This window comes from Hippoglossus hippoglossus, chromosome 17, assembly GCF_009819705.1.
Source record: "Hippoglossus hippoglossus isolate fHipHip1 chromosome 17, fHipHip1.pri, whole genome shotgun sequence".
NCBI lineage: Eukaryota > Metazoa > Chordata > Actinopteri > Pleuronectiformes > Pleuronectidae > Hippoglossus > Hippoglossus hippoglossus.
This window is the reverse complement of record NC_047167.1, coordinates 12776445-12791986: the sequence shown is the minus strand read 5'-3', so window position 1 is coordinate 12791986 and position 15542 is coordinate 12776445. Positions and strand designations below refer to the sequence as shown.

The 15542-nt window shown below is 46.4% G+C and overlaps 1 protein-coding gene across 2 annotated transcripts in view; it reads left to right on the top strand.

Annotated features, from left to right (window-relative positions):
• The first annotated feature begins 1098 nt into the window (after positions 1 to 1098).
• The window catches only part of LOC117777942 (ephrin type-B receptor 1), a 158239-nt gene continuing 143795 nt past the window's right edge, over positions 1099 to 15542 (top strand). The window contains exon 1 of one of the 2 annotated variants that reach the window (XM_034613054.1): positions 1099 to 1672. In XM_034613054.1, coding sequence (XP_034468945.1) covers positions 1597 to 1672 — 76 coding nt within the window. In that variant the 5' untranslated portion in view covers positions 1099 to 1596. The remainder of the gene's footprint in view (positions 1673 to 15542) is intronic. The other variant, XM_034613055.1, reaches the window with a different exon arrangement.

Here is a 15542-nt window from a genome sequence, read left to right as displayed (position 1 = left end):
CATAAAAAGTAAAGCAGGTAAAAAGTATCTGGGCCAGTGTGCTGAGGAGAGACAGCACTGAAGTATTAGGCCAACCAGTGGCCCCGGGTAAAAGCAGCCCCACTCAGGCTGGAGATTAACAACCCCATCCCAGTCCAGCGCTCTAGGGACTTGGGGACATATCTAGCCCGACGCAGGTGTGGTTCTGGGCTACAGGGCAGCAACTGCCCTCTTCCTCTGCTGAGGCAAAGCCTGGTTCTCTGTGTCCCTGCGGGGGAAAGCCCATTGTGTGCGCCATCTGTTGCAGCACACGCGCAGACAAAAGGGGCGACGGGGGCAAAGGGTTGGAGCTGATGTGCACTGGCTGTTTAATATCATTAGGAGGTGCGGCTGAATTTGCCAATGCCATTAAAGAACATCTGCATTGTAATTGTGTGAGCATAATGGAAGGGTGAGGGCGCCAGACCATAATAAGGCTGCTAGGGACATTTAAGTGTGGTATCAACAGGGTTGGAGAGAGTGGGAGCGTTGACACACTTTAGAGGGATTGTTTTGCTCAGATGCTTTTGCAACAACAGAAATCTTTGGAGCAATAAAGTAAAGGGTGGAGCCGCATGCAGAGGCAGGATGTAACCAATAGTTACTTGTTTTTGTCTACAGCCTATTGACAGCAGCTCTGGACCGTATCACCAAAAGCTCTCTCCATGTCTTAGTCTGTGTCTTCCACGTACACTGCACCGCTTTTTCATCCTGAGATATTTGTATTCTTTTTGATTTTTTAAAGTTAGTATAGGGGCCTGGCAGGAGAAACTCCAGAGAACGTCTGGAGCCGCTCACTTTGACAGTTGAGCTGCTTTCAGACATGCACCGATGAAGTCAGTCATGTGAGAATGCAAATGTCCAACTTGCTCAATAATCAAAATTAATTGAAATCGTGGGACAAACAGCTTTAAATCCTAATTGTGCTCAAACATTCTTGTGATTTTCATAATGAAACATGTAATATCCTAAGTGGAGATGATTAAGGACACACTCTCCACCATCAGGGGAAGTGAGAATTGCCCTATTGGACATGAGTGAGCTGCAGCATTATTTTGAACCACGGGCACTGAACAAGCCGTTTATACCGTCTCCCGTGCGGGTTGAGGCTCTCGGAGGGTTACCACATGGGGCGCAGTACCCAAGGTAGCCCTGCTAGCGGCGCTATTTCCCTTCAGTGCAGCGGACGCCGCTTCAAATAGGTCAAGGAAAAGTTTTGTGTTTTGACAATGCGCGCTGGGCGGAGCGGCGGGGCTGTGGATTGGCTGGTGAGTTTCAGCCGCCGGTCGATGATTGGCCGCGGTGCTCTAATGGGGGGGGCTGTGAGCAGGCGATGCTGGGTCCCCCCCCCCCACCTCACTCCCCCCCTCCAGCTCCTCGCACCCCCTCAGTCAGTCCCCCCACACTCCGCTCCTCTGATTGTCACACAGTGTTTACTACGGCTTGAAATGTGACTCACAACACAGGCTATCTGCTGGAGTACCGCGCTGACACACCGAGGGATCCCGGTTCTTTGACGCGCGCCGTGCGTCTTGGCTATTTTTCTTTTTTTGGGGGGGGGACACGCTGTTGGAGACTATGCCCTTCTCGGCCGTGACAGTGGATTTGTGTGCGCTTTTCTGCGCGCTGGCCATCACGTCCTCCGCGATGGAAGGTAAATACGAGAAACAGAAAGAAACATGGGATTGTACTTGTTGTGTGCCGTGGTGCGGGGACTTCTCCTGTCCGGTCTGCACCTTGGGGATGATGGGTAATGTTGGTGCGCGGGGGGGCAACTGCTTGGAGCCTCCGGCACCGGGATGCGGGGATGTCGCACACGCGGATCACTGTGGATCACCGTGGTTCATCCCTCTCCTCTCTCCGGCGCGCCAGAGTCCTCCCGCTGCGCTGCGTGTCACTGATGCTGCTGCTTGTCCACGTGAAGCGCGATGCTCTGAGGTTGAAACGCGCTTTTAAACGTGCACATTACTTTATTACTGGTCATTTATGGGCTCAAATGCGTCGTTTCTCCACCGTGTAGTATTCCTCCTTTTATACAACAGTAGTGGCACCTCTTTAAACTATTTTAGATTGTTGTTATATTACGAACAATTACTGTTTTCCCCAGAGGTACACGCGTAATTGTAAGTGCCTGTCAAAGCTCTAAGGAATCCTGTCACGTTTTCTTCATTAAATTGCACATGTGAAATAATATTATCACTAAAGCCCCCAGAGCATCACTCTCTGGCATTTTCAATTGCAGAGACAAACTCTCTTAGATTGTGACTGGGAGTCTCCCATGGATTTATGCTGGGGTGAATATATAAGTTTAACTATTGGAATCAGCAACTCCTAAGAAAATGAGCTGCCTCCACCTTTTTTAAATTTTTTTTATTTCTCTATTTTTTCTCATCATCCACTCCATCCCCTCCTTTATCCCTTTGTCTTTCTCTGCTGCATCTGTCCCACTTCCTCCTCTCTTTCTCCCACACACTCATCGGCAGTGCCACTAGCAGCCAATATCTCCTCGGTTAAACATGTTTTTCATTTCCGCTGTGGGCCCCCAGGGACCGAGCACTGAGCTCCATAGCCCCGTGGATATCCCGGCAGCATCATGGATACATAGTGTCTTCTCTCATGTTATTGTACAGTCGCTCATCCCCTCCAATAAAACACACAAAGTAGAACACCAGCTTATTTCCCCCCGTCTGTCTGTTAAAAGCACAAACACATGCATTAGAAGCTGAAATAAAATGAGTTTTCTCACATGCAGCTTTTTCTCTTTAATCATTTACAACACTGCTCCTTGACTCTTCCCAGCTCCCGGCTGTGCCTCTGTAATTCGGTGGCGGTTTTCTTGTTTGTGCTCATCAGATTTCCGCACATGCAGCTATGGATAACCAAGCCCAGGCCCAAATTGCTACCTCTGCAAGGATTGGATATTTTCAGGTTCAAAATGTTTACCCAATGTGAGATGACAGCAGAAATGTCAATTCAGAGAGATGAGGAGGCTGGGGAATGAAATTTCCCCTGCTCGGAGAGGGATGTGGGGTGTGTACTTCAAAAAAAAAAGTAGGATGAGAAAGAAGCAGATGGGCAGGGAGATGGCCCTCGGGTTACCTCGGTAACAAGGATGAAAGTGATTTCCTTGTTTGGGTGGCTAATTGAAAGGAGGCTGTCCCATGGGCAGGTTAAAATCTGCACTGATCTGAACTCCAATCTGTTGCTCTTTCATTTTATTTGTTGTGTGTGTGTGTGTGTGTGTGTGGTGTGTGTGTGTGTGTGGTGTGTGTGTGTGTGTGTGGTGTTGTGGTGTGTGTGTGTGTGAAAGGGAGATGGTCCGACATCACCCCTGCCTCTCCGGTCACCCTTAATGTGATTACGTGTCTAAATCTTCATAACTGTCGGTGATCTGTGTGTGAATTGGTGTGTGTTTGTATCTTTAGAGTAAAGAGCAGCCCTGGCCATATGGACCTGAGGCTGTGAAGAATTGAATTATTTATTTCACCTCCCCACACGTGCATACACTCACAGTAAACACTGCACTGAACTGAACTGGGGAACGTGGGAATGAGAATCATAAGGAGACGAGCATGAAAGAATGGATGGATAGTTGGAAGATGGAAGACCGTAACAGAAAGAAAGATTTAGAGAGTTGAAGTTTTAACATGATGTGTGTGTGTGTGTGTGTGTGTGTCTGTCTGTCTGTCTGTCTGTCTGTCTGTCTGTCTGTCTGTCTGTCTGTATGTGTGCGTGTCTGTCTGTCTGTGCGTGTCTGTCTGTCTGTGCGTGTCTGTGTGTTAGGGTGTGCAGCTTGTGTGTCTCAGGATGGTGCGACGAAGGACCAAAATGGTGTGAATATGATTACGGAAACTTGAATTTGCTGGATTTAAAGTCTAAGCTACCCAGCGCACGCAGGCACACGCGCACAACCCCACACACATGGAGACATGATATCTGCAAACAGATATTAATTCACTGGCGAGTTACTGAAGAGGGGCGGAGGGGCAGTGGGGCCCGAAGCAAAGGGCCAAAACGGAGGGGAGAGCAAGGACTGGGATTTGCATGCCATTAGAAAACGAAGCATGTGCAGCGCTCTGTTTCACCCTCATTTGTCTTGCCTCTGCATTTCTCCCCATCATCTTCACCTTTTCTCTGCCTTCTATCCTCCCCCCCCCCCCCCCCCCCCCCCCCCCCCCCCCCCCCCCCCCCCCCCCCCCCCCCCCCCCCCCCCCCCCCCCCCCCCCCCCCCCCCCCCCCCCCCCCCCCCCCCCCCCCACCTCATTTCTCCATTCCACTCTATCTTCCATAATTCTCTTCACTAATCTCGCCATCCCTCCCCTCATGTCTCCCTCCTCACTTCCTCATGCTCGCTCTTTCTCTCTCTCGCTCTCTCTCTCTCTCACCGTGGTGTGCGGATGGTTCTTGCCAACAGCAGCAGTAATTCTCCCCCTACTTACAGAGCCATTGCTTATTTCTGTTTGCCCTTAAACCAATTAGGCTTAGATAAGCCCGCTCATTTAACGGCCTGGAACCGGGTGGTGGAGGAAGGGAGGGCAGGAGGAGGAGGAGGACGAGCGGAGGGATGAAACAGCGGTTGAAAGATGGATGGGGACCGCGGGAGATGAAAAGATGAGGGAGACAGAAGGAGGGAGGTCAGGGAGTTTCTGAAAAGATACAGTATGCGTGTTTTACAAATGAGTAGCCTGCGATCGAACAAGGCTGTGGACGTAAAACGAACACAGGGCTGTGGCAGTCACAGTATAGATGCCTGAGCCGTTCTACAACCTGAGCTGAAACAACAGCAGCAGCCAGTCAGGGGGCAAGTGGATGGAATGGAGAACACGGTACCTAGAATAAACAATATTCATGATATCTTAAGCAACAGATAGTAGTTATAGAAATCAGAACCACACACTGCTGACGTAGAAGCAAAGGATAAAGAAGAAGAAAGTTTAGAGGACAGAGCAAGTTCCAGTCGTCTCAGCAGCCGACCGCTTTGCGTAAGTGTTCTTGAGCAGGACACTGACTCATCTCCCAAGGCATTGTGGGATAGCCGACCCATGCACTGCTATGACCTCAGTGCGGGGAGAAGTCAGGGTATATTATTATTATTATTCTCTCATGCTGCATTAGTCGTGATTTGCAAAGGCCTCATGAGACTTAACCTTGAGACAAGTGTTTGTTCTTGTACAGTTCTGATTGTTCTCTGCTTCACATTAGCATGGATTCTTTTTGCATCTAACTCAAACAAATGGGTCACTCAGTGGGCTGTCACTTTTTTTTGCTTCACATTTCACTTATATACTGTTTGTTTGTTTATGTGTTCATTTACACGCGACTCTCTCTGAGGTTTCTATGCTTTTTCCCCTGTTAATAGGTTTTTTTGTTAGTTTAGTATTCCTTACTCTTGTTGAGGGTTAAGGGCTGAGGATGTTTTACATTGTGAAGCCCTACGAGACAAATTGGGATTTGTAAATATTTAATCTGAATGTGGGCACTACTGCAGATATACAAAAACGGAACCAAATCAGTTTTATGTCTGTCTGAAACATGGAAGCACAACTGACACTGACTACTGCTGCAAACCTAGTGCTGAGTTAATAGTTCTGTGCTACCGGATGTGTGAGTTGGGGGCATGCGTGTGCCACCAGCTGTGCAGAGGAGACAGGCTGTAAAAAGAGTCCTGTTGAGCCTCTAATGGATGTGAATGTGAGATTGCTCCTTTCCTCTGCTCTCTCATTTGAAATGGTTGGAAAAGGGACAAATGAAAATATAGGAGCAACATTGGCAGAAGGGTTTCAGGGCAGCAGGAGCTGAAAAAACATGAAGGATTGTGTGCGAGTGTACAACTGTATTTTGTCTACGGGCACCACTGCTGACCTGGGACCACCTGAAGTAGAATTCAATTTTCCACTAGTTTTGTACCACCGTTCTGTGTATTGTGCGTTTGGATGCCTGTGTCGTCAGTCGACTGCTAAAGCCATTATGGCTGGCAGGGGCAGCAGGCACGGCCTCCTCCTATAATGGAGGCTTTATTTTGCCCACAGTGAAAAGACTCCTCGGTGTTAAGGTGTGCTTACGCAGCCTAGTCAGCTATGACGACCCCCAGTGCAAAGCCCTGCCTGCAGCTCATGTACCTGTGGTGCTGTAAATGTGTTCTGCTGCTTTTCCTGTGAAAGTGTTGTGCTTGTATGCAGCCAGTGTGGCGAGACTCTGTGGGCCTTGCACTGTTCTTCATAAGGTGTTTTTTCACATACTGCAGTGGACTGTATACTGCATATTCTCTCTTTGATAATATGATCACTAGCTTCTCTCTCTCTCTCTCTGTCTGTCTCACTCTCTCTCTCTCACACACACACACACACACACACACACACACACACACACACACACACACACACACACACACACACAGGCACTGTCCCCCTCGCAGCTCACCTTACCCAGGGACATCTGAGCTTTGGGATGGCCAGATGGTGGAAGCAGGTTGGGGGCTTGTATGCATGTGCACATTTTTGTGTACATCTCAGTATGAGAATGAATGTTATTGACCGAGACAGTGAAAGCATTAGAGCGGTATGCACTATACTATGTGTGCGTATTTGTGTATCCGGTTCCATTCCAGACGTTTTTTCTTTTTCTATTTTCTGTTCTTCACCGTGCATCTTCCCGAGTCTACGATACATTCCTGTGTCCAGAGATTTTGCTGCGGAGATGCTATCGGCAGTGTCAGGTTCCTACTGTTTTTGCCTCGCGCTCGGCCCTTATCAGAGCAGGTAGCTGGCTGTGGGAAGAGGGCTGAGGGCTTATCCGCTCAATCTCCAGGAGGAGCAGACCCCGATGCATCAGCCACATACGAAAAACATTTGAGAGCCGGAGTGAAAGCTGTGGCGCTCGTGACACAGTTCAACCACAAACTGTGTGAGTCATCTGTTTGCTGGTAAGGCCAGTTCTCTCAAACGGCAAAGACACAATGGACACACACCCACAGACGCCGCTTGATGTGCACAAGAGCTCAAACTTAGAGATAACCCTCCAGGCCACACCTAGTGGAAAATGGCTAGTAAGTGATTGGGCACAGTTTTCCCACCACTCAAAATGGTGTGAGAAATGAGTCTTTGCTCATTCTTGTTCTGATTCTCAGGCCTTTTCCCCTCCATTATCACCTGTCCCAGAGATTGGGTGACAGTTGTTCAGTCAGAAAGAAAGTGGCGCGTCTTCTATATTTGTTGGGTTTAGAGGCGAGAAGAAGAAGCATTGATTATCGAGTTTTATTTCACACTGTTAACGCAGCCTGGCTTCTGGGGCCTCTGTGCTTACAGCCCTCGTATTCATTATTTCTCCTCCTCCACCCCATGGCCCCTTTGGCTCACTCCACCTAGACCCTCCATATGTCAGCTCGGGCCGGTCCACATCTACAAGGGCCTGTTGTTGACTCTACCTTATGGCCGTTCATTCCTCCCCGATCATTCTATTTTCTCCAAGAAATTCTAATTAGAGCCTGAATATATTTGGGTCAGCTTTTTATTGGCTGGAATTGGTCTCTAGTATGCTATAATGTATATATAATATAATAGGAGAGTCGTTTCTTGGAATAATTGGGTCTCCCTGCCTCTCTCCCTCCTTCCCGCCCCTCCCTCACCTGCCGCTTCCTTCTTTCTAGTTAAAAACAGATGCATTTATGAAGCGTTATATGGTTTTCTTCAAGGAAAAAGTGAAATATGAGCCTGTCCTTCTGAAGACGTAATAGACGCACCACTGCGAGGAACAGGAAGGGGGTAAAGAGACTATTGGGGGTGTAAGCTTGTTGTAACAAAGAGGTTCATTTATGATTGTTATAATGAGATCTGCTTTTGAGTCGGGCCCAGAATGATTTAATTTGACTTTTAAGCCCTACGGCTCAGACTTAAGGGCTGCAAGCGGGGAGGCTGGCGGATCAGAGGCCGACTAGGGGAGTGGGAGGAGGCAGGTATATGGTGTTTCTGTGACTTTCAGTGCGTGGGAAACTTTTTAAAGTCTACAATCAAACTGATAAGTGTATCAGTGTAGCTCACTTTGCACACTTGATAGCTGCACCCTTCAAACTAACACTAGATATCCCCATGTTTATTCAGCAAATCCCTTTCCCAATAGTACATGATACGAAGTCGCTACTGTACAGGACAAAAAGAAAACACAACTTTGTGGTAATTTTTTCCACTTTAAGTGATTCAGCCGCCCAGAGGATGTACGTTATGTTTCTAGTGCTCAGAGGAATTAAAGGCAGGACGTTAATAGGGCTGAAATTACCAACGGTGGTGGAAGCTGCTCCACTTCTGATTAAATAAAAGCCGGCTCCTCCACAGGCAGTTTCTCATAGGGACTGACGTGTACACACACACTCTCACACACACACACAAGCACAGATGTGTATGTGCAAGATCACAGACATACGCACACATAGCTTTGATGTGTGGAAAGGAAATGAGTAGCGATGGCGAGCTAAGGGCCCGGGCCTGGGGTCTGTCCCATTATTAATGAATAAGTGCCTCTCCCAGGTTAAGGACATGTGGACATATTTCACCATTTGCTTGCCCTTCTCCTCACCATAAATGTAATCTCTTATTAAACACAGGGTTCTTGGCAAGAGAGGTGCAGATGGAGAGAAATTGTGCATGAGCATTTGTGTCTCACTGTGCGCGTGTCTGCGTCAGCCTGAGAAATGAAAATTGTGTGCCGGAGAGAAACGAAGTGGCCGCACAGTGCAAAATGGAACGCCGGCTCCTGAGAGGAACACTGATGGGCCGATAAGTAGCAAGTGGTGGGAGGACAGTTTTCGCCCCGCGTAACACCGAACCCGTCTGCCAGACAAATATATGCCTGCCCTGTAATGTCCACTTCTCCTGCTGGATGAGAAGAGACTGTGTTTTTTTGGAGGTAATTAAGTATTGATTTAAAGCACAGAGGGTAATGGGAAATTAGTGGACAGCGTCTCGAGGTAACAGCAGCTGCCTGAATGGCTGGAGTACAACTAGAAAACTGACAAGGTGAATGAGGCATTTTTCCGAAAGGAGCCAAGGTCAAAGGTGTTTTGTTTGGCTTTTAAGTTCTGTCCCTGTGAAAACCAGCTAAGATAATAAAACCCAGAAAAATCAAGAATCAGATTGTGCACATTATGTTCTGTATTTAATATTCAATATTAGTGATTATATTTCCTAATTTGCATATTTATTATATTAACTTTTTGTTTGGATGGCCGAGTACAGATCTTCCAACTGACCTGCCCTCTCCTCCATGAATAGTTATAACAGCATAGGTTCATAAGACCTCATTTTAATGTGATGCATCCTGAGGTCACATCACAACCAAACCAAAAGTAAACGAAGAGGACATTTTTCTACAGAAGCTGCTTTCAGACACGCACTGAACTCCTGATGGGGTGAGAACGAAAATGTGCGAATGTCAGTTGCTCTGGACCATCTCAAAGAGTGTTTCCTGCCTGGCCCCTCGTCAAATGTCCAGAGAATGTCCGAGTGAGCTCACGTGAGAACGCAGCAGGTTATTGTCAGGACACATTCGCCGCATGGGGGAGAAATTATGTTTCTAAGGACGGGATACAAAACTAAGAGGTGCCAGGTGTAAAATACATGCCGCAGTGGAATTTATACGTCATGTCCTGCCTCCTGCATGCTCTACCCAGGCGCCAACCCTCACCTGAACGCCACAGAGATTGTCATGTTGTTGTGAACGCGTCTGACCTGGAAAATCTCCTGCTTATGTTCATTATATGTGACAAGCCAAAATCTGGATAATATCGAAGCCAATTGTCTGAGTGCTTGTCTGAAAATGATTGTAGAGATGAGTTGTTTTCCTTCCACTGTGTCCTTCCTCCACCGATCCATGTGCTTTTTTTGGTTGGGGGCAAGTTAGAGGACAAGGATTAAGACTAATTTGTGCATGAGAACAGAGGTGAAGAGGGACAAAGAGACATAGGGGGGGAGAGGGACGATGGGCCAGTATCTGCCTGCGATTGGATTTGTGCTAATGAGGTGGCTGGTGGTTCTGGCTGCTAACCCTTAAGCACACAGAGCCTTTTAGGGTGCATATATGCCTGCATGCATCTTTATGAATGTCTGTGTCGGCGATAATGAATGTTGTGTAGAGGATTGTTTGTCACAGGGACTCGCACCAGTGTGAGCACTTGCTGTTAGCTCTTGTGTTAACGTTGCTGTTAATCTATGAGGGATGTCTTGATTCAACCTGTTAGCGTAGCAGTCGCAGCCATACACCCCCAGCCCTGTTCTGTTATGGGGCTCACTGAACAGTATAAAATTCATGCCCCTCTCCAATTGTTCCCTCCCTTCTCATCCCTTATTCCTGTGAAGTCTCTCCCCTCCCTGCTTCCTCCCAAGGCTGGGCATTTAAAGCGGCACGTCTTTGATGTGAGCTTCACACACTGTTAGACACCCACTCATCAGATTGACACTGATGCCTGGGCGGAGTCAGCCCATTTCCGAGAGTCGGGCAAATGAACGGCTGGAATATACAGTTACTGTACACGCACATCTGGCATGCAGCGCGGTGGTCTGAACTGAGGCGGGAGTCGGGAATGCGGACGTGAATCAACAGATGAGCTCGTTCAGACGCACACGTTTTCCGGCGCGGGCGCACGACGCTCAGCCGATGATATGTCAAGGTGACAAATGTTCCCGCTAAGCCGAGCTGAATGTAATTGTGCGGCGGGTTTTCCTGTGTTTTACAACTGTGTCACATCAGTTTCAGAGGAAACTCTCTTACTATCAAAAGGTGCATCGTACGAGTGATGTGAGATTATTAATGTATGATATCGAATGCTGACCTCTCACATCATAAATTCTCCCTCTAAATGCAGCCTTGAATCTCTCTGACAGGCTCGGTAAATGATGAATGATTTGTAAAGGCATAACTAGACAGGAAGTGTGCAACAAATGCATGTACAGTGTCAGTGGAGGTTAGCATACTTCAAATTAGCTCTCACAAATTATCATGTGTACTTGTCTGTAGAGGTTGAGGAATTGCTGACCTTACTCTGAGCTCAACTCTGCAAGCTTGTCTGGGAGTGTGCAGTGTAGTATTCAGGATCATTATGACACAGATTTGCATAGTATTTATATTATATATTACTTTAATTAACAATTGTATTTAACATAAAACAATTACTTTCAATTGAGCGGCCACTCAGAAAACATGTCCTGCATCATGATGTTCCCGTTGTCCGTCACACACTGTCGATTAATGGTTTAATCCGAACATTACACAGCCATAGTAAGGTGTGGCTAACGTGTATAATTGAAAATGCTATCAGTGATCAGGCTTACACTTCATCAGGTCTCTGCGTTTGCAGGTCGATGCTGCTGCCTTTCGCTGTCGTTGTTTTAACATCTGGACTGTCACAAACTGTGTAAACAGTAATTAAGAAACTAAGACAATTCTCTGGGTTATGTCAAAATAGTTTGTTGAAATCCTTCACTGTGGATATTTTTAGACGCATCTTCAAAAAGACTAATTTGTAGGTTTTGGGTATCTGTCTGTGTGTTTATCACTTTTTAGAAATTATTTTTTCAGGCATTTTATGCTTTTATTTTGATGTCAACAGAGAGAAAATGAGTCAGACATTCAGCGAACGGTACAGCTAGCCGGGAGTCAAACTGGGAACTTGCTGCTCATTTTCCCTGGGAAAGGATATCATTTCTTGCATTTGAATGGATTACATTACTCAGTCCCTCCCAACCATGAGGCTATATCATGTTCCAGCCTGTTAATGTCAATGCTGTGTTTGTATTACAGAAAACATCATCATGCAGGTATTTGTTGTAGTGACTCTCAGGCTCTTGTTCTCCACGATAAGGATTTAGTCTTCCCCTCCCCAGACAACATTAAACAGGTTCGGGCGATGATGAAACGACTCCTCTCTAGCTGCATCTTTAAAAATATGTGTGTGAGTGTGTTAAGCTGCTGCGATTTGAGGACTCACGCTTGTTTATGTTCAAACTTTGCTTTTTTTTCTGAGACTGTCTAATGAAATCGTGACAAATGTTCATGTCTCCCTGTGTTTATGCTTGCGTGTGCATACACGCATGTGTTTGCATTTACAGGTAAACTATTGATACTGTGCTGGTTCAAGAACACAAACAGTCTTAATACATATAATGCGTTTATAATGTGTGGGGAGTAATGTTTGTGCTAAAGCTCATGATATTCCTCTTTGTAACTAAATTAACAGGTTCCATTACAATCTGAACCGCCCGTCATATTTATGCTTCGCAAACAATTCCAAAATCCTCCATCAACTTTTTCTTACATTTATGAAAGCTGCTTGATATGTTGACCTCCCTCACCCGAGGTGGAACAGAGAGACACAGATGTGTAGCCCTCTCTTCATGTGATGGTTATAACTCTTGACAAGGTCACTGGGCGAGTCTGTGAGTGTGTGTATGTTTGTGCGAGCAGATTCGAGCATGTATAAAAATAAAAGAATGACTCGGCCGGCTCTTAAAAGGGCTCTCAGACACCTGTCAATGATTGGCTGAAAGAGAGCACCTTCCCTCCGCTGTTATTGACAGTTGAAAATGTGGAGGAAGTGTTGAGAGCGACTTGCGGTTCCGCACATGTTTTCAATCAATTTGAGGCTCAGGTAATGCTTTGAAAATCGTCTTTCCTTGATAAACATCATGTGGCAGCTTCTAAAAGGAAAAGCATGATGGATCGTCATAGTGCTGCTTAAAAAAAAACTGAAGAGACCAAAAAGCAAACAAGAAGCGTCTCTCTCGCTCTCTTTCTCTCTTTCGCTCTCTCTTCCTCTGACTCTCTGTCTGTCTGTTGCCTTGGCTCTCAAGATTGATTGTAAATCGTCCAGGATGTATGAGCGTTGCAATCATATCATGGATCACAGCATGGGTAGGGAATGACAGATGTCGCGGGCGTCCTCTGTTTATTTGAGAGGCGAGCGTGCGTCTGATGGATTGGCTGCATTCGGCGGAGACTGGGATGATTTGTCATCTCCTGTGTGTCTCTTTGTGTTTTTGTAAGTATTAAACAGGGCAAACAAAGGGTGTTTGTCGTGCGGAGCAATGTCCCAAAGTCAGCAAGAATAACTACAGATCACTTTAAGGACATTTATATTTTGTATAACATGATAGTACGATAGACAGATAGAGTACTATATATCCACTATTTCTGTTAGGTGTATTTTCGATGTATTTCAAATATATTCATAGCTTTTAACTCCTTGATTTTATAATTTTCTATTGGATCTACTGTATGTGCCCCCCTTAACTACGTACAGATGATTTTTAAATTTCACTCATATTACATGAGTATACCTTCCGGATTTAACATGACACAGAGAGATGAGGCCCCTCACTGTTGCTATGGGTGGTATGGGGGCTACTGTAGGAAAGGTTAAGTGCATTTCCAGTCAAGGTCATTTTGAGTGGCATATGTATCCTATTTAGGAGCCTCCGAAACCACTGAGCGGTGTAGACATGAAACAGTGTTGACAGCTCTGCTCCGCTGTGATTGCTAAAGTTACACTGGAGATTAGTTACTGGACTAAACACACACACACACACACACACACACACACACACACACACACACACACACACACACACACACAGTGTCCTGTGCTGTGCGCTGATCACTAGATAGGCCCATTATTATGGACAACCATTACTACGCTAACCGCTCCTGATTGCTTTGCCTTTCACATCGCGGTGACATCAGCAAATTGCTAATTGACAGATAATTGCCAATAATCACAGGATGGATCTGTGAGGCTGCAATTAAAGGAGCTTGCTGCAGCATCCAGGTTCCTTATGTCAGTGTGCCTTTGTTTAGTAAGGCAGGTTGATCAAATACCTTTTTGCAGGAACATTTTTGAAAATTGTCGCCGTACGGTTCGATACCATTTGTGTCGTGCATTCGTCTCCCAGATCTGTAGATGTCCTATGTCAATTTGCGGGCCACTCCCTTTGCAACGTGTCTCATTATGTTTGCTGCTACCTCTGTGAGAGATAACAGCCTGGCGCTTGTAATGGGATCCTGTCTGTTGGGAGGAGATGGAGGAAATTGCTGGGAGCAGGAATGCGCTTGACTTGCTCGTTTGGGTCAGAGAAGGAAGTGGCGGTGTGTGTTTGCGTGTGTGTTTGCGCTTGTGTGTTGGTCCAAACCTGTGTTGGCTCAGCGATTGAAAAAAAACCTGAAATGTGATATGAATATCCTCTCCATTCTTCCATGAAAGTACCTGAAAGAAAACCCTGAAAGGGGCCCATTTAGGCTCGCTATCAGACAATACAGTACAATGCCCCTGATGACAGCCAAACTGGGGGAGGAAATGGCCCTGCTAGGACCAACATAATAGCGGAATATTCTGGAAGTCACAGAAGAGATTTCTGTAAGATTTTTTTTTAACAATCAGTAGAAAAGTGTGTGTGCAGTGTGTCTGTGTCCTCGGTGTGTGTCTGTGTGCGCGGTGTGTCTGTGTCGGGTGTGTCGGGCATGCTGACCCTCTTTTCTGTATGTGCATGACAGTCTGATGTGCTGGATGTGTGAATTGGAGCCTTGCCTAGACTGTCAATCAGATGAAGAGATCATTAGAGGTGTGACACTCAAATCTCTCATCTCTCTAATCAGCTGTCATACGAACAATGCCAGCTCCTACATGTGCCTGTGTCCAGTTGCCAACTGCAAGTTCATAAGCTTGAGCTGCATACACACAGGAATATAAACTGAATTTTGTTCAGGTGTCTTCCTCACAGTGAGCCTCACTTGGTTGTTGCCTCTTTCAACGATCTTTTAACAGGAAAGAAATGACTTCAACATGGGGTCCATATGGACCCCATGTTGAAGTCATGCTGCTCTCTAACAGTGGGGGAATGGCAATTAGCGCTACATTTGCTGAGGATGGCATGGAACCAGAGACCTGTCACCTCTGGTTCACAGCTCTGTCTTTGAAGACATGCAAGTGTGTGTGTGTGCGTGCATGCATTTGTGTGTGTGTCTTTGTGCATGCATGTGTGTGTGTGTCTGTGTGCATGCATGTGTATCAGCATGCACGAGGGAAGGGAAAATCATAGCAAGGCACCTGCTACACAGCAGGGAACAGGACTGTCTCACCAAGACAAGTGTGTTCGTGTGTGTCTGCACGTGCATATGCGTTATGCAAAGGGGGATGTGTAGGGTATAGCGGTGGCATATTGTGTGTGATCAGAGGCACAGCAGCATCTAAATGCATGCGGTTACTTGTAATCAATGTTACCACATTTCCTTTGGGTATGCTAATGTATTCTAAAATGCAAATGCTTTTCAACAGCAAACCCTTAAGTTGTATCATATGAGTAAATGAGCGATCATGCATACAGTGATGATCAGATGGAAATCTGCTCGAAGAATGTCACACGGCATCTTGGGAAAACTAATTCCCACACACAGTTACTGGGACGTCGGATTGCACGACTGCCGGCATATGGATTCCGTAGTGGCACGGATTGCATCATGTTTGTCATAATTATTTGATCACAGTT